We start from the raw sequence: 18,955 nt of genomic DNA on the forward strand, positions 1-18,955 counted from the left end.
TCCCATTTTAAAATGGCTTTCTCGCCCATTTTCACTGGCTATATGTAATTAACAACCACTTAACCATAAACTGGAAAGCTGCAGTATTACTTACCGAGTGCTCTAAAGTAACTCAATCGTAAATCCACTTTTTAGTTGAAACTTTATCATCACTTACAAAATGAAAACAATAAGCACTGTTAGAATATTAAAATAAAATAAGTTACTACTTGTCTTAATTTGCATGATTACAAACTTTTCCACTGATAGCAAAGGAACTACAAAAATAAAATACAACTGGACATAAAATCATACTTAGCACACCAGTAACAACAGTATGAATCTGTATTGTTTAACTACATTTATTTGATTATTCAATTTGTTTACTTGGCATATCCACACAATAGTTCACAAAATATAATAAATAACTCTCTTCTACGCATTTAAACATTTGTACAGATTACTAATAAAGCACTTTAACTGGTGTTCTTGTTTCATAATTAATTCAACTGACATCAAGAAGTCAAGTGATTAATCCTGAAAAGCTCCAAATCGTTACACATCCGTCACAAACAGAAAAGAAAAAAAAGAAAAAAAGAAAAGAGCTGCAATGTTTGTGCAGCGCAGATTTAGAACATTTCTTTGCAGCTGTTAACTATTGCAAGTCTCTCCGTCGCCGGCCCCATTCAGCCTTCTCTTCTTGCTGAATCTGCAAAGGAAATCACTGGGTAAACTGTCAATGTGACACAGCAGCATTTCTCAAAAAAAAAAAAAAAAAATTTACACACTGAACTAACTTCATTTACTAGCACTATCAAATATATGACAGTATAAAATGAAATCATTGTGATTCATTTAGATAATGTTGACTCTGGTTACCCAACATCCCACTTCCTAGCCAACTGTGCACTCCTACCAGAAATTTTGCTTTCACACAACCTAACATGAATATGTGGCAGAATAAAGCACAATATTGTGTACGATAAAAATGTTTTTAAATATTTACATAAAGTTATTAAGCACCTTGAGCATCAAACTTCTACCCATTAAATGCACTTTCCTTAATTATAATAGTATGTACATCGAATCACAAGTAGAACGACAGAATGATTTATACAAGTTAACACCAAAACAGAATATTGTTTATGAAACTATTAATTACAAGAAAATAACACTACTAACGGAACAATACTTTAAAAGCACCCATTTGCAAAAATCCACCTTACCAAGCACAAACTTTGAAATGAGCAGATGTAGATAAACAGAATGTACAAACGTGCGTACTTACACTAGAAAATAGTTATGAAAAAGAATTTCCTTGGTACACACATCCAGCCCAAGCATAGTATCCATCTGAAATTTGAAGCTCTAACATTTAATTTGATAACATATTTACTTTATAAGTTAAAAGAAAGACAGTGAAACACAAGTTTTCAGTTTGTAGGTGATATACAAATAAACAAAAAATGAATTCAAATATTTTTTATTTATAAAATCTAATCATGCGGTCTGAAATTTGCCAATTGTACTGCGCATGCGCAAAGCGTTTGTTTCCTAACAAGTCGGAAACAAAAGCACACTAAAATTCCCGCATATATCCATTACTTGCGTGCTATCAGTCTTTATTAAGGAGGTTTTCGAGATTCTTGGTGAAATTTAAGGACTTTTAAGGGCCCTTATTCAATTAAAGTTAAATTAAGGACTTTTTTTTAAAGATATTAAGTCGGCGTACGAACCCCGGTAGAGTTTTACTAACACGCAAATGCAATGCAAGGCTCACTCCTTCTGCTTCAGAAGTTTACGTGAACATTCTACACCTCTGGCCGTCATAACAGCCCCTACCTTCCTGTTCCTAACATCAGAAAATAAGGGGGCTACTTCAGGGGCATTGTACCCATATGCCCTCCTACTCTTCCTCTAAATTCATACTTGCAGCTTGTTCAGTTGGGAAAAAACCATAAAATTTACTGAGGGTTTCACCAAAGGCAAGCAATTATATTGAATATTGCAGCAGGGCTCATTTAGAAAGTATCTATAAAAAAAAAATTTCATTATGCAAACTTCACACATACCATTTTTTCTGGGAAACTTTAATCATTATAATTTAGCAATAAAATCTGAAATTTTTATTTAATTATTCCAATTAACTTACAGCTGTTATTCAAATTTATTACAGTTCATATTAAACAACATAGTTGGAAGCACACCTCTTTTATAAGTAAAAATATTAATTGAAATAAATCACTACAATCATAACTTTCATCAAAAGTAAAGCAAAATCACTACTTCCAAAATTAAGTACAAAACTACATGAATTTATTTTTTTCCATCTATAAGGCCATACATACTCTTTGTTCTATAATTCAGCACTCGGGTTACTAATGTTTTTTCTTTTCTTTAATACTGAATAAGTTGGCCGAAAGACAAGCAATTTCTGAAAAAGCAGGCAACATTATACAGAAAGGGTCAAAATTCAAATAACTTCAACTGCAGGTTCATCACGAAAAAATAAGTTGAAAACATACAGCCAACATATTTATCAAAATAACAGAGAAAGTATTCAAGATGGATTAGTAATCATCTGAATAATGCTTAATTGAAATAAGTTTTACATCCATCCCAAAACTTGTTCGCTATCTTAAAATGAATTTTTTGAAATAACTGGGATTAATCCATCGCAAAAATGTATGGAAAATAATGGTGTTACCCTCAACTATTGCAATGAAATTATTTTATGATAGAAACAAGATTGTTCAAGTAAACATTATCAAGGTACTCAGAGTCTCTCCTTAAATAATTTCTTCATTCTTTGCATAAAAAAATGTTCAGTTCCAACTTCAAATATGTACACCAGCACTTGGGAAGCACTTATACATATTTTCCAATTATTTATTTTATATGAACCAGTAGCTGAAGTTTGCACTGAATTCAGACTCATTCTGTATATAAATAAACCAAGAAATCAATTTGTCTTATTTTTCTTACAAAAAATGAACGGGCAAACTTTCAAATTTTTAAACAAACAGATTATATATAGTTTATTTACCTACAACTGCAGTATGAGAGGTGGAATTTAATTTGCACTCATATAGTGCTAAAATTAATTTTCAGCTTGGGCAATCCTCGTTTAGAAGTTTTAACTACATATAAAATATGCCCGCATGCCATAGGGAGAGTAACGAATGTGAACATTGCTAGTCTTATTTAGTTTTTTAGTTAAGGCAAGGTTTTTAGGTAGTGTAGAAATTTTTTGCCAGAAGACAACAGGTTTTCTGCTGTTCTACACAGTTTTTCGCATCCCTATTTTCACCACAAGCAACACAACGTTGTTCAGAAGAAAACCTTCGGTGTTCAGAGTGCAGGTTCGGTGTTCAGAGTAATCAGAATACTGCCTTTCCCAGTTCAAGCAAATATTTTTACACATGGCCACTCCGAATAAGCAGTACAACAATTTTTAACCAGACTTATAATTTCACTTTTCTGGTATAGCCAAGCCAAACTAAGCCCTCAAATCAATTTTAGGACATAATCTGCACGTAAACACTGTATTTGTGCCATGCAGCATACATCACATACTGCAGATAAAATACAGGAGTTCTCTTTCCTAAACTGCATGGCACCTAAAATGATTACAATGTACATCATGCACACTCGGACTTTAACAATAAGCAACTTGATTAAAACCAAAATTGCAAGAGACAGTGTCTGATAATACTGGCTACAGTGCAATTAATTTAAGCTCTCTCTTCTATGATGGTGTGAACAAATTTTGGAAATGCAAAAATGCTACCATTTTATTAAAAGTATTTGTCACTTTTGTGTTTGGCAAAGAATACTAAAAAAATTACTTACTAAGAAATTTTATAATAACTACAGTATTTCTGGGGTAATTTACTTTACATTTAAAACGTGGAACAAGTAATGCTTCATGATTTCTAAAGTACTATTTCGTTTATTTCATCTCCTATCACAATTTTTACGTTTGTGCATGCGACAGGCTGTTAGTGTTACCATTTAGGTAAGCCACGTAGAGAAGTAATCGAAAATAGTCCACGGAAAAAATCAGTTAAATAAACAAGACAGCTGTGGCAAAATGATACACAGGCTTTTAAAGCAATAATTTCAAGAACAGCCAAGAGGAAAGCACTTAAATGAAATGCACTCTGATTACACAGTATGGATCACACATGCAATGATTTTGCTGAACAGCGCAGTTTGAATCACGCACACGTTCTTCGCTGGACGTAGCAAACAGAACTCGGCATTCACAGTGTCTTCACATCCGTTGTCGAGGTGCACAGCTTCTGATGCGACTTTTCTTCACGACAGAATCCCAGGTTGCGCAGAGTCCACTTGCATGCTGCTCAGTTGAACTAGAGCTACACTGTGCTAAGATAGTTGCTTGGATAAACAAATTTTGTCCACAGACAAGGGTGTACGCAACACAAAATCCTAAGAAATCTCTCATTCCCACAAGAAATAATAATAATAATTTGAATGAAAACAGCAGGCAAAGAGCTTATATTCCCCCCTCCCCACCAATGACATTCTACGTACACCCGTGTCCACAGAAATACATCCAATGTGCATCATTATTTAAGCACATCAGCAACCCTGATTATCGAAGAGCAATAACTTAAATGGACTAAGATTGTAGGCCTTAAACCTATTCTGAAACACTAACGGTATTGTTAAAACAGTAGACTCAGTTCTCTTCTAACATTTTATAATTAAAAAATGTTTTATTACCTGCTGTACTCTTAAAATTTTATCTACTATAACAATAAATATAAATTTTGTAATTTTTTACATCCACTGACTTCTGATGATTAGTAATTCTAGCATAAGTTTCAAATGATCATTTCCATAGTTCATACCAGTATGTTTCCAATCATGAAGTTGTTTTAAAAATTTATTCTGCCACATACCCGAACTAAATTTTGAGAATTACTGCTGCTAAAATTCTCGAAACAAATAAAGACACTTTTTTTTTGCTGAAAAATTCTCCTGTTTATGACCTCGAAATTATACATGGTACAGAAAGATAATACATGTTGGACAAAGAACATTATCCGGACACTTGGCAAACATCTGTGCAGTTGCATGGATTACTTGTGGCTGAAGATTTCTTCTTTCCTTTAATTGACTCTCACTCACATTTTAAACATCAAGTCACACACCTTACGCACAAAATACACACCAAAAATTTCTACAGTTTAGCATACGAGAATTTTTGAAAATATGCAGTCTCCATCCATATAAAAAAATACAAAAGTATAAACTGTAAAGTATCTTAAGACAGTAAGCAATCACAAGATTAATTTTGTGAAGTCACCTCTGTGCGTTTGTTGGAAGTTGTGAGCAAAAATCAAAACATAGCACATTTACACTAGTTGTACATTTTTCAATATTAATCAAGAAAATATGTCTATTAATAATATATCTAAAAGTAACAATTCACACCAGGACAAAGAATTTTAAAAATATACAATTAGATTTTGAGAGTATACAAAATGAGCTGAAAAGTTGTTACAAGACATTTTGGAAAAAAAAAAAAAAAAAAGTAATATTTAACAATGTAAACATTGATCGAAAAGATTAATTTTAGTCCTAAAACATGATCACACACAGCCTTGTGAACCTCAAAACATAATAAATTACTACTTACTGATGCATGTAAATGAGTCTTATCTCTAATGGATACAGCTCTTGAGATAGCACACAGACTCTTTATTGTGCAAAATACAATTATGAGACTTAAATGGTTCTGCCTACCCAAATTCTGGCCATGTGCTGGGATAGAGTTTTACGTGTTGAATATTATTTGGTGCATTGGTGCATTTTTTTTATTACACTCTCAAGCAAAAACCGCAAAGAGAAAAACATTGCTATAAAAGAAAAAAAGTTTCAAAATTATATTTTAGGCAAGTTTCTCATTTCTACAGAGTTTAAAACTTAAAAACAATAACCTACAATAACTTTTATGACAGCATTCTTCTCATTTCAATGCACAAAACAAATTTATTTTAAAGTGATATTGTGAAAAAATAGCTGAATAGCACCAAATAGTCCTATACTGACGAAAAACTCGGTTTCACAAAACTAGCCACTTATGAGGTATCTTTTCCATTTAATAGGTAAAAGAGTTACAGTAAATTGAAAAGCAGCAGCCTAACCCATAAAACAGAGGTTCCAACCCTTTTAGACCTGGCAGCATCCCCAATACGAACCAATGTGAGGTTCATCCCTAACATTGTTAAAACTAATTTTATAGTAAAAACCCACAAACTATAGTGCCTAAATTGAATTGTTATTGAAGTAGCTTAGCTTCTGGATTCTAGCCGTAACAAAGGTGAAGATTTTACCTAACGTTTCCGTCGTTCTTGCACGTACTCGTACCTAACTGCTACCCTGAAGATGGCAACGGCAAGGTAGACTGAAACGTCAGTGAAATCTTCGTCCTTAATGCGACTGCAAACCAGAAGCCAAGCAAATCCACAGACAATGACCGCCAAAGTCTGCGATCCTTATTAATAAAGCTAATTTATAAATAAATCAAATAAGGTGGTGGAAATTATCTAATTGTACTGCTAATGCAGTGTAAGTCTTGCGTTGCTGGTTAAGTTATTCACACAGCTCAGCCAACTGAGTGATGGTGCGATGCCAAAAAAATCCTCGCCACCCTCTGCAATGCTTGGTGGTGCCTCTCAGGGCTGTAGCGCACTCTCTGGCCATAGACCAATAATGATATAGACTGATCCTTGTCTTCTGGGCATGAGCAGGGACATAACCAGGGGTCCGGACCTGTCCCTTTCAGGACTTAGAACAAGCGAAGACAGAATATTAGATTATAGCAACTTAGCTGCAAAAGTTTTCAAAGACATTACTTTAGAATGATTATTGTAATCCTCAGTAAGCTACAAAAATCCATTATCCTCCATTATAGCGAGAAAGGAAAACACACACAGAAGAGGCAGGAATTGTGTTTACAACTAGTCTATATTTAATGCTGCTTTGCAACACGGTACTGCAAAAATATCTTTCATATAAACTTGACATGTGTGTTTCATGTATTTATGGCTAGTGTTAACGAAATAATACTTAAGAAACCAAATAGTATTAAAAACAATTACACGAAAATGAAAATATAAAATGTTTCGTTTTCATTTTAAAGTAAAATCAATACTTAAATTTCTATGCATAACTGTTTGTGGCCTAAGTCCTTCTACTCCTTAAAATTTTAGTGTGACAATCAATTTTTATTTTTAAATCAGATCATAACAAACTCTTACTCATGAGAAAAATTACACATTGATTATGCTGGAGCCCCTCAAACTCCTGACTACAGCCCTGCAACGGGACCACACAGATCACAATTTACTAACAGAACCACCACAATCAGCTAAAGAAATCAATCACACTTGCATTTGTTTACAAATGCTACTTCATCAAACAAGCACTTTTGTTAAAAATTACTTAACATAATGTTGCAAATTGTTGGTGCATGTATTTTTATATAAATTATTCACAAAATGTTAAGCACTTGCTGATCAATTTTCAAAAAACATTAAAAAAATGCTAAGAGATTTTTATTAAAGATATTCCTAATGAGTGAAACTACTTCAATTCCTTGCAGTGGAACTCTATTTCAAATAGATTTCTAAAGAATATACTACGGGGTTAAAAATTAAATATTAGAACCATAAACCATTTGATGAAGTTTTGTGTAGTTACTTGCAAATCAACATTATAGAACATTATCTGGACTTGGATTCTATTTACATTTGGGAATACATATTTAAATTCAAATTGAAAAAAAGTTTGCCTCATTTACTCCACCCATAGAGCATAGTGTAATTGTGGATCTCACAATTGTAGACGGTAGATAAGGAGATAAAGAGAACTAACACACACAAAATAACACAGCAATTAGCAAGCCAACTCTATTAATGCTAGCGACACGCAGGGGTTAGCTCTGAAATATTCAAGTCTGTGTACTAGTATAAATAGTATGTACAAAAAATTTAAAACATATATGTAGTTCACAAAATGTTAATAACTAAATATGCTAACAAGAAATTCCTACTAGAGACTTTTCCAAGTTTTATCCAAATTACAATAGAAACTTTCACACATTCACTATTACATTTTATATTCTTTTTAATAGCTATTTATCAATTATTTAAAATAGACACATTGTTCATTTTACTTAACATTTGTAAAATACTACACGTACACTAAGGGCTCCATGACAGTGGCATATGTTCAAGAATAAAAATCAATCTCTTATTTAACTTCTCTTTCAGTATAAAATTATTAATCTCAGAAAACATGCCTGATACCTGAGAAAATCTGTGATGTAATATAATATATTAAACTCAAGTTATACAGTACATTGAATTCAATGTAATTATTTAGAACCCATCATAAAAACACACTATGCACATTTACAGAAATTTTTTATTCCTACATGACAAACAAAATCCCAATTTAATAAGTGAAAAGAACGAAAAAATTCCACAGGCAAAAGTACCCAAAACATCAACAGACAGTTGTGCTTGAAAATAATAGCCAAAGGATTAACCCGTTCTCTAAAACGCAGTAGTGTTGCTCCGACTGGCCACACATCCGCAGCAGCCCATACATACAAGTTAAGATGATTTTGTCAGCTCTCCACTACGTAATTAAAATTAACACCACCATAAAACCACTGGATACAAAATACATACAACAGCTTATCCAGGATAGTGAAATGCTATTAAAATTAAATTTTTTAACTAACCAGCAACCGGGGTGCACATTTCACAGAAACGTATATTCACACATTATGCACGAAATTTGTTGATTTTTATTCTGCTAAAGAGAAAATACGATACTGACAGCGTTTGTTCGGATGTATGTGAAGAATGTGGTTGATTCATTCCATGTCAACATTTCTTTGCTGGTTTGTAAAAATCTACACTTTATTATGCTGCCTACGAGTAAACGAAGGTGCTAGGAGTGAGACTCAGATAAAATGTTTATGTATTTTTGGTATTAAATTATTATATATTTTGAGACTTAGCAACACTATGTATATTACGTACATGTTAGAATCATTCGCTAAAATAAGACATTTGAGACAAGAGCAACCGAATGGACCCAGCTGAAATACTGGCCTTCCATTTTCAGGATCTCAGTCACATCACCCGTTTCAGCTTTCATCTCCCGTGGCTTGTCCATTCAACATTTTGACCTCTAGCGCCGAGATGCGTCCATCACGACTCACGAGCCACCCGGATGCGGCTTGCAATACACACTGGCCAACCGAGCACGGCAGGTCCCGCCAGCAAAATATTGCAGTCACGGCTACGTGAACAGCCCCTTTCTGCTGTGAATGCGAGCTGAATCTCAGCATATATGTATTTGCAAATATGTACACAAATTTGGCGGGGTAGGATAATTAATAACCCTTCTTTCCACCAAAATCCTAAAAAAAATATCTATCTTTCCCCTCCAACAAATGGAAATAATTCAAAAGCAAACAGCAGGCAAAGTGATCACCCCTCCCCCTTCCCTGTAAAATGAAATGTTGCATACGCTCCAATTATCTACAATAATTTTAATGCATCATCTGATGATGAAATGACAATCATTAAAAAAAAATACTAAAACTTTTTTTCATACAATTTATTTCATTTTATTCTTTGTATAAGGGAATTTGTACTTGAATTGCGATAAACGACAATGATGATGAAATTTTACAGCCACTTGAATGCAGCATTTTCAAAACCAACTGTAACGTGAAATTGGTCCATCGTCCACTGCATTAGGCATAGATTCAAAGCTGAAACAAAGTGTGATACAGTAACATATGATACGTGGTGTATTGTGTAATTCTAGTAATAATTTTATGCTTGTGAATTACAGCGAGTACCGCATATCCACGCCACTGTATTTGAAACCAAATTAAGTTGTTCAATGTATTGAGAGCAAGTTAATAATGTACATCAAAGTTTATTCCATCAGGTTAACAATTTTGTGACAGAAAACTTAATTTAAGTATTTATTTGGAATGTTTAAACTTTGACCTGAGAACAGTTTTTCATTCACGATGGTTAGAATCAAAACGACCAACCAGAGTTAAGCAGAGGTGTATAGTTTTTCTTTAATTTTTTAACATTTTTGCTGATTTTAACTAACAGAGCTGCCAGAATTACTTAATTATTTCCTTTTGCCACAAAGTTTAATCTGTAAAATCTGTTTTCAAAGTGAAATCTGTTTTCTTTAAAAACTGAATATTTATTTGCAAATAAATTTTTGTACTTGTAAATGTATATTAACACACCCCTATTATTTGTTTATTTCTTTGACTTTATGGAAGTACCAGACAGCATCTACTAATGCTATATCCATTTCTCATTGTACGTTTGTTTCCTACTTGTATTGCAATTTTAAATATATATATATATATATATCTTATATATAAAATTCTCGTGTCACAGTTTTCGTTGCCATACTCCTCCGAAACGGCTTGACCGATTTTGATGAAATTTTTTGTGCTTATCCGGTATCTATGAGAATCGGCCAACATCTATTTTTCATCCCCCTTAATGTTAGGGGTAGTCCACCCCTAAATTTTTTTTTTTTATTTCCAGTTTTTGGTAGGAAATCACCATGGCAACGGCTGTTGCTTTGTTGATGCTTCATTCGTCTCTATGGCAACGGCTATTTCATTGTTAGTGCAGTCCTCATCACCGTTGAAATTTTGCAAGTGGTAGTGGGGGGTGGAGGGGGAGGTGTGGTGGTAGTGGGAAGGGGAGGTGTGGCGGGAGTGGGAGGGGGAGGTGTGGTGGTAGTGGGGGGTGGAGGGGGAGGTGTGGTGGTAGTGGGAAGGGGAGGTGTGGTAGTGGGAAGGGGAGGTGTGGCGGGAGTGGGAGGGGGAGGTGTGGCGGTAGTGGGCAGGGGTAGGGGGAGGGTGGGAGAGGGACCGCCGACGCCGAGCAGATTTTTTCGCGAAATATGCCTGCCCCTAATGTTCCTTATGTTACGCAGGATGACATTTTCCGAAAATTAGATCTAATGGGTGGTTAAAACCAGGCAACAGTGGGTACTTTGTCTGCATGAGAACAGTATTTTGCATTGTTCATGCCTTCTGCGTCTCCATGGCAACGGGCATCGCGCGGCAGTGGCGTACCCACTACGAGGGGCATGTATTATGATCGGCGCAAGAGTGATCTACCTGTAGACTGCCGTAGCGAAGTACGGGTACATCAGTTGTACGTTGCGTGCACGAGTCGGGTAACCATCGGTGCTATTCATTTTCTCTCCGGTACATTATACAGCATTGTAATAAATTTTCACTGAATTTTTATTTTATTTACCATTACTATAAATGGGAGATGTGGCTTAATTTTTTTCCATTAGTACCTATAGCCGTGCGAAGCCGGGTCGGGCAGCTAGTATATGTATATGTATATATATATATATATATATATAGCATGGATTTGCTTAGTAAATGGTTAAATTTTTCTGAATAATTCCTGTACAAGATATGAAAGTAATTTTTTCGTCCTTGGTCTGAAATAAATTTGCTCGCACAATAGCAATTACTAAAGGCAAGATTATAAAGTAAACAGCAATAAAACAGAAATAACACCAAAATGAAAGTCAATTCACTGCATAACACTGAAATGCAAGGAAAAACACAAAATGCAATAAAATTTTCTTGAATTATCTAATCTTACTACTTAAATAAGAAATTAAATTCATAAAAATTTTGTTTTAACATTTCAAAATTATAAAAAAATAGAGCACTGTATACCAAAATTTATTTATTTTATAATGGGATGATTTATTTTCTACTTATAATGGAAAAATAGAAAGTAAAATGAAGTTTAGTTAGTAATCTTCATCAACAGTTAAGTACCATATTTACCCGCATATGGGTCGCAGATTTTATGCAGAATTTTTGTTGAATAGAATGCAAAATTTCCATTTGGGGTAAAAAAAGAATTAACATTGCATTGTGATGGTTGTATATATGCTTAAATAACTGAACTGTGTTGGTTTTAAATAAATATGTCACAAGTAAATTTAATTGTTTAGTTAAAATATCTCAGCAGTGAGTGTAAAGCATCATGAACTGTGCCGTTTAAGCTAAATCTACCACTCTGTAAGAGGGAGAATCTAAAAATAAACCAGCCAAAGAGAGGCAGAGAAAGAGGGGAAGGGACTGAATGTGCATGTGTTTTTTTTTTTTTGGAGTGTGTGTGGCCATGCAGCTGTGTTTACGGTTCTCCCTCCCTCTCTCGACCTTGTGAACTGGCCCCCTACACAAGTATCACGTCTGTCTTGACAGGTTTTTGTGACGCAAACATGTCCAAAAATTGTTCCTGACAAAAACTGCTGTAAAAGGTGTGCTTGTTTGTATTGAAGTAACTGACAAAATAAAATTGACAAGGGAATAGCCTGCTGTCTTTTCTCTCTTGGGTAAGAAAGGAATGGAAAGATAGCTATAAAAAATTGCATTCTTTTCCTTTGTATTTTTTTGTTAGATAGTGCTAGGATGAAGGGGGAGATGGTAAGAAGTGTCAAAGGATGAAGAGGTGAAAGACGAAGGACATCAGTGAAGTTTCTTACGCTGCAATAAGCTGAGACACGGACCATAAAGACATCACTTGTATTTTACTGGAAATAGTCATATAGCACGACTAATATTCCAGGGTGACACTTATAGTGAAAATGTTAAGATTTTTTTGCCCAAAATTAACGGTGCGACCAACACGAAGGGACGACCTTTCTGCGGTTAATAGTGTAAATAATATCCGATACATCACTGGAAGTGAACAAGGAATTTTGAAAGTGTAAATACGATGAGAGATCCAATATTACAATCCGCTCTAAACCATTTGGGATCAAGTCAGTGCTCATTAATTAATATGAGTCGCCACGTGTCAGTGTCAAAACTATCGCTACCAACGAGTACCCACCAACTAACTGTACTTACTCTATATTGATTCCATAGTGGTGTACTCAATAAGTAGACACAAGATTTTATGGTTTTATTTTCAGTCTAATTTTGTTCACAAAACATATGTTTTGGTGTTGTTTTTATTTTTTTGAATACTGTTTATTCATAAAGATAGCACATTATCCAACAAATATGACACTTAAATGTTTCATTATACTTATTTCACCAAAACAGTATCATTTTGACTGATATATGATGCACTTATACAATATAATAATTTGTAACAAGCATGTTCAACTAATCGGAACACTATGAATAAAACATAACAAGTAATTACGTGTTTAAAACTTGTACCAAAATCATAATGCAAAATTAAGTAATAATAGTTGCAAGATAAAAAAAAACTACATTTTTCCATTTTTATAATGTATATAGTACATACATTTAGTTACAAACTCATGCTACATAAATTACATTCATTGAATATTATGTATTCAAAGATCATGTTTTTCCTGATTTGAGTAAAGTTCTTATACAAATGCCCCTTTATTTCATGATTTTAGTTGCATTTCAGTGCTTTATGGTGTATTAACTTCAATTACGGTGTACCATGGTGTACTGTCATGCTTTTTTTGAATTTATTTTAGTTTTATCGCAACTCACCAAATAACCTTGTCCCTATCAATAAGTCTTAATAATTGAAATCCATAATTTTTTACATATTGTGCAGATTAACCCTTCCATCTGAAATGCTGGCCAGCAAGTATAAATAACTTCCTTCTGCCCATAAAGTCAATATAAAAAAAATGAATAAATAAATCCTTTCCAAACACACACTTTCATTTACACTTGTAGGGTACCTAAAAATCACAAGGTATAAACATGCATAGTCTCTGTGTTATAACATACAATGTTAATTTATAGCACGTATGTAGAAGGCAGTAAAAATAGTACACAATATTATGTTGACACTGTAGAAAAAGTAAATTTTGCTGCTGATTACACCACATGTTCTAAAATACTACTGCTCAAAAAATACCCCAAATAGTACCTTCCATACAGACTCACTGAAGCAAATTACCTTCCATGTCAGTTTTATTTTTGAACACATGCTAAGACAATATAACAAGAAAATATTTTATTTACGTTTCAGAAACATACAAAAAGTCTGTGGAAAAAACTATAGATACACCATTTACGTAATGTGTTAAGGTTATAGAGCACACATAATTGCAAGAAAATAAAAATACTGAAATTTTATATACTACATAAACTATTACATTAGCCACAATAATAATAAAAAAACATGAAAACTGTAGAAATTTTTAATTTTTTTATGAAGGATGTAAAAGTTACATTATAAAGCTAATGTAAAAATATCACACCAATTTAGGGCAAATAACTGATATATACAACACCCTAATTACTTGTACTTTTTTACACTATTCACTACTGATACATATTTTATAATGAAAAAATAATTATTTTAAACATTACACATTGCTATTTAAGCTCCTCAAATTATCAGTCTGAATGATTACTGTGCATCAATTTTAACCAATACAAAAATTGACCATTATTCACAATAATTGTAAATATTGTACCACTTTCAGAATTCAATAAGTATGTAAATTTAGTAGTTTAACAACCTTAATGCCTGAATATCACTCACTTTAAGGTGTAGTGTTTGCACTTAATTATTTAGTCAGTCTACACATTAACCACCCATTACCCACATTATCAATCACCAAAAGAAAATTATTTTTAGTTCCTACTATTATAAATTACATCAACTGCATACAAAATTCAAGTTCCTGAGGTAACAAACTTTAATTTCAGATTTATACATATTTAATTAACACATTTAATGTAACCACCAAAAGACACATCCAAAAGTTGAACGAATGTAGAATGTAATGAAATTTTTTTAACTGTACTTTCTTAAGAGTAAATAAAAACTGTAAAAAACCTTCAAAAACACGTAGAACTTTTTTAAAAATAGTTTCCTTTTGCTCTAACGTACCTAAATATCATCAGTGAAGAATAATATTTTTATGACTTCATATTTTATAATAGTAAAATCTACAGAAACAGTTTAGTTACTACCAGCTTTAGGCAAGTACAAAATTTAAATAAGCACTAGTAAAAATGTAGTTCAGTACTATATCCAAACACACACACACCACTTAATTTAACATTTTGATTCCAATACATAAACTAGAGATGGGATAGTACCAGTTTTTTTCCTTCTAATTTCTCAATATTGAACATCAAGTTTTTGAAAAAGCGTAATACAAAATGTTTCGAAATTATTTTTCTTTTCTAAATAGGTATGTGTGACACAAGATTAATACAAGTGAACAAAGTGCACCATTTTTTTTAATGAAACACACAAATTAAGGCTATTTCAGATAATGATTAAAATAAAATGGGGGGGGGGGGGGAAGCAGGCAGGACATATTGTAATGTCTCTATGTTTAATTTATTTGCTACCTCCATCCCCTCTTGACACTCCCACCACCCAGTAACACCCTTAGTCCTACCACCCACCGATGTACAATTGAGATATTTATCGAATGAATGAATGGAATAAACGAGGTCTTAAACTTTGATCTCACGTGCTGAAAGTGTCATTTCATTTTCTTATTTATAAGTAAGGGATTTTTCTCAAAATCAATTTCATTACTTCTCTTGCATTTGTTGTAGGGTCACAAACGTTTTCCTCAGATATTTACTGAACAATATTTTTGATCTGTATAAGGTCACATAAGTTATCAAGATTATGAGCACTTAAGTGACCTTTTACCGCTACTAGATAATATTTAGTAAATATTGAGCGCTGAGTTTAAGACAATCTGAGAAAATAAAAGGGTGCATGTACTTTATGAGTCCATTAGAAGCTATACTTACTTGCACTAATAAAAAATTAACTACCTAATTTTGCATGCAAATAATTAATAGAAATAAAATAATAAACGGTCTAAAGTGATATTATTCAATCAAATAAAAAATATATAAATAAATACTCAGTATTCAATATTGATACACAAATGTGTATAAAATTATTTAATTTAGTAACATAACTGAGACAATTTTGATTAAAAACGAAAATTAATAAATATGATTGCTTATTCTAATTTATTATGTTAATTATTTATTAAATAATAATGTAATAAATTATAATGTGAATAAATTATAAATACTGGAACATAACCTCACAAACAGTCACATTAAAATGGCCAGAAGACTACTGAAAATTCCACAGACACTCCTTGCCAATGACAATGAAAGCTTACGAGCCACCCAACATCGTTATACACACTGTTACGAATGCGAGAGACCAGACCCACGACGCTGGGTTCAGAGCTAGCTGGCAGCCCTGCACGGCCACGGATTACAAGGGTCGTCGCTACCCCCCCCCCCTCCTTCCTCACACATGCATCGGCCTGCCTCCGCGCCGTTATCCATCACTGAGCATTCCGTGGGCCGCCGCACGGAGCAGCATGACTTGACGCCACCCTTCTGGACTGTTCGGGCATCGGGTCGGCCCAATATGACGCTACTCGCTACTCGCCACAGCCACTCTCGTCAGTTCGAGAAGGGCGCTCAGGTACCTAAGCAGCGACGCCGGTCTCCGCGATGGTTTTGGCAACGGAGTTTTCGACGACAGAGTCCCACAACGGTGAGAGTGCAAGTGCGGCGGGAGTTCTGCGATGGGTGCCGCACGAGTCCCAAAACGAGTTTGGCGATTGTTCCACGACAGTTCTGAGCGGATTTCGTTCGAGTCCCGTGACAGTTGCAGAGTTCCAAGAGTTCTGCGAGCGAGGGGAAGTGCGACAACGGAAGAGGGCGAGAACCCCCCCCCCCCTCGAGAGTGGCGCGACGCGGAGTGACGGGATCAAGAGTGGACTGAGTGGCGCGAGACTGTGTGTGTGTGTGTGTGTGTGTGTGTGTGTGTGTGTGTGTGTGTGTGTGGACAGGTGCGAGGTAAGGGGCGAACTACTGTTGAGCCTAGCTCCAGCGAGGAGCGTGAACTGCGGACCGGACATCATTGACTGAATCGAGAATAAACATTTTTAAGTGCAAGTAATTGGTGATTAGGACTTTTTAAGAACAATTATTTATTATTAAAGTAAATATTAGTAATCAATAAAACTGTAATAACACTTAATTGGGCTATCCCTTACGAACCCAGTTCTCCCCACATTATAAATCGTAACAATACAATAACATAACCTCACTTATATAAATTCACTTGAAAAAACACACGAAAAAAATTTATAAACACAATTTCCATCACTAATATCAACAATTAATAAATGTTAATTATATTAACTCATATTCAGTATCAATTACTAAAATATATGATTTAAAAGCATATATATACATATTTTAGTTTTTTAATTTTATGTAGACTTTTTTTCATCCTACAAAATTTTTGTTGCATGGTGCGCACGCATCATAAAAAATCACTCACATTGATTTTTCATAATGCACCTTAAGAAGTATAACTTTGAAAAATTTATTTTTTTATATTATTTATTTTAAATTTGTCACATTCCTACCAACAGGCGAGGGCTTGGACGATGGGCACGACATATACAGGAGAAGGTCAAACACCAGGACTATGTGGTCAGTTACGTGGACATACCCCCTCCCCCCCCCCTGTTGGCACAAGAGCAGGAAACCACAGCCTGTAGTCACATCTGCAACTGGCCAACACACGTAAGACAAGCGCGCCACATAGCTGCAGTGACCAAAGCAGAACCAAACAGGTACAAAATGCAAGAGCTATAATGAATAATTTACAGAAAAAAGGCACCTCAATTAATATAACTGACAAGAATGTGAAATAACCAATTCGGCAAGTGAAACAGAGCCTTAATGCCTCATCAACACTGAGTTCAAAGATGATGAAAATGAATAAGTGGGGATTATGGGATTATCGCGAGCAAATCCACTAGCTCACTGTGTCCCATTTGCCGAAAATTCGGGTTTTACCCTGCCAGGATTGCTTTGCTACGACACAACTGCTCAATCACCATGGCATCACATTTTTTCAATCTGATATTAGCTGAAGACATTATAATAATATGCGGCAAATTACTTCTAAAGAAACTCTTTCTAGCAAAGTTCTTTGCACAGTAGTTAAGACTATCACACTTTAAAAATCATTAAATTTTATAATGCAGCCATTAAGAAGAAAAACAATTACCTATTGGCTGCAAAGCATAATGTAGTTACACAGGATGGCCAAACCAGTTGATACTGTTTTTTCCCTTTAGCATTTCTTGCATTCTTCCATAGTATACAATACTGGCCTAAAGGCTACGCTAAAATTTTTCTCCCTTTGGCGGCATCTCACGGCTGTCTTGTGTTATATGCACCAAACAATTCAAATTAAATACACACATATTAAGCCTTGTGCTTAATATTTTATTAAGCAAAAAAAAGTAGAATAATATATGCAGTTCTAACACTTTGTAATACTTTTTGTTGTACTATAATACCTAATAACTAAAACAACTCATAGTTGTAAATTTCTAGCAATATATTTTAAACTAAAATTTTTTAAGACTCATACAGTAAGTACATTCTTGAGGGCCTTAATTATGTCTGTCACTATAAATGACTTGTTGGCTAAATTAACTGTCAGACACATTCTATATTAATTTAAAATATCTTGCTGAAACATTTTTTTTATGATTTATCAATATTCTTGTAAAATTTATATTTATTGTTACTTATAAAAAGTGTCGCATTAAATTCCATGAACGTATTAATTTTTTCCCCTCAGAATTCTAGGTTGTTACAGAGAACAAACCTAATTCTTAAAAGCTTTTAGTTATTAACTGAGCAAATCAAATCAGTAGCTTGTAATATTAGCCTTACGCTTGTGTCACCCACTGTACAAATATTATCTTTCAAAAGAAAGCAGGTATCAAAGCATCACTGGCAGCACAATCCCATTTCTAGATTATACACTTTGCCAATACTTACACAAAGTGGACAATTTTGCGTAGT

At 34.0% G+C, this 18,955-nt stretch overlaps 1 protein-coding gene across 1 annotated transcript in view; it reads right to left on the bottom strand.

Annotated features, from left to right (window-relative positions):
- Positions 1–325: 325 nt before the first annotated feature.
- Positions 326–18,955, bottom strand: part of LOC134536823 (tyrosine-protein phosphatase non-receptor type 2) — a 42,808-nt gene continuing 24,178 nt past the window's right edge. Inside the window, exon 10 of the mRNA XM_063376812.1 lies at positions 326–688. Within this exon, the coding sequence (XP_063232882.1) occupies positions 631–688 (58 nt within the window). The 3' untranslated portion in view covers positions 326–630. The remainder of the gene's footprint in view (positions 689–18,955) is intronic.

This window comes from Bacillus rossius, chromosome 11 (genome assembly GCF_032445375.1).
Source record: "Bacillus rossius redtenbacheri isolate Brsri chromosome 11, Brsri_v3, whole genome shotgun sequence".
Lineage (NCBI taxonomy): Eukaryota > Metazoa > Arthropoda > Insecta > Phasmatodea > Bacillidae > Bacillus > Bacillus rossius.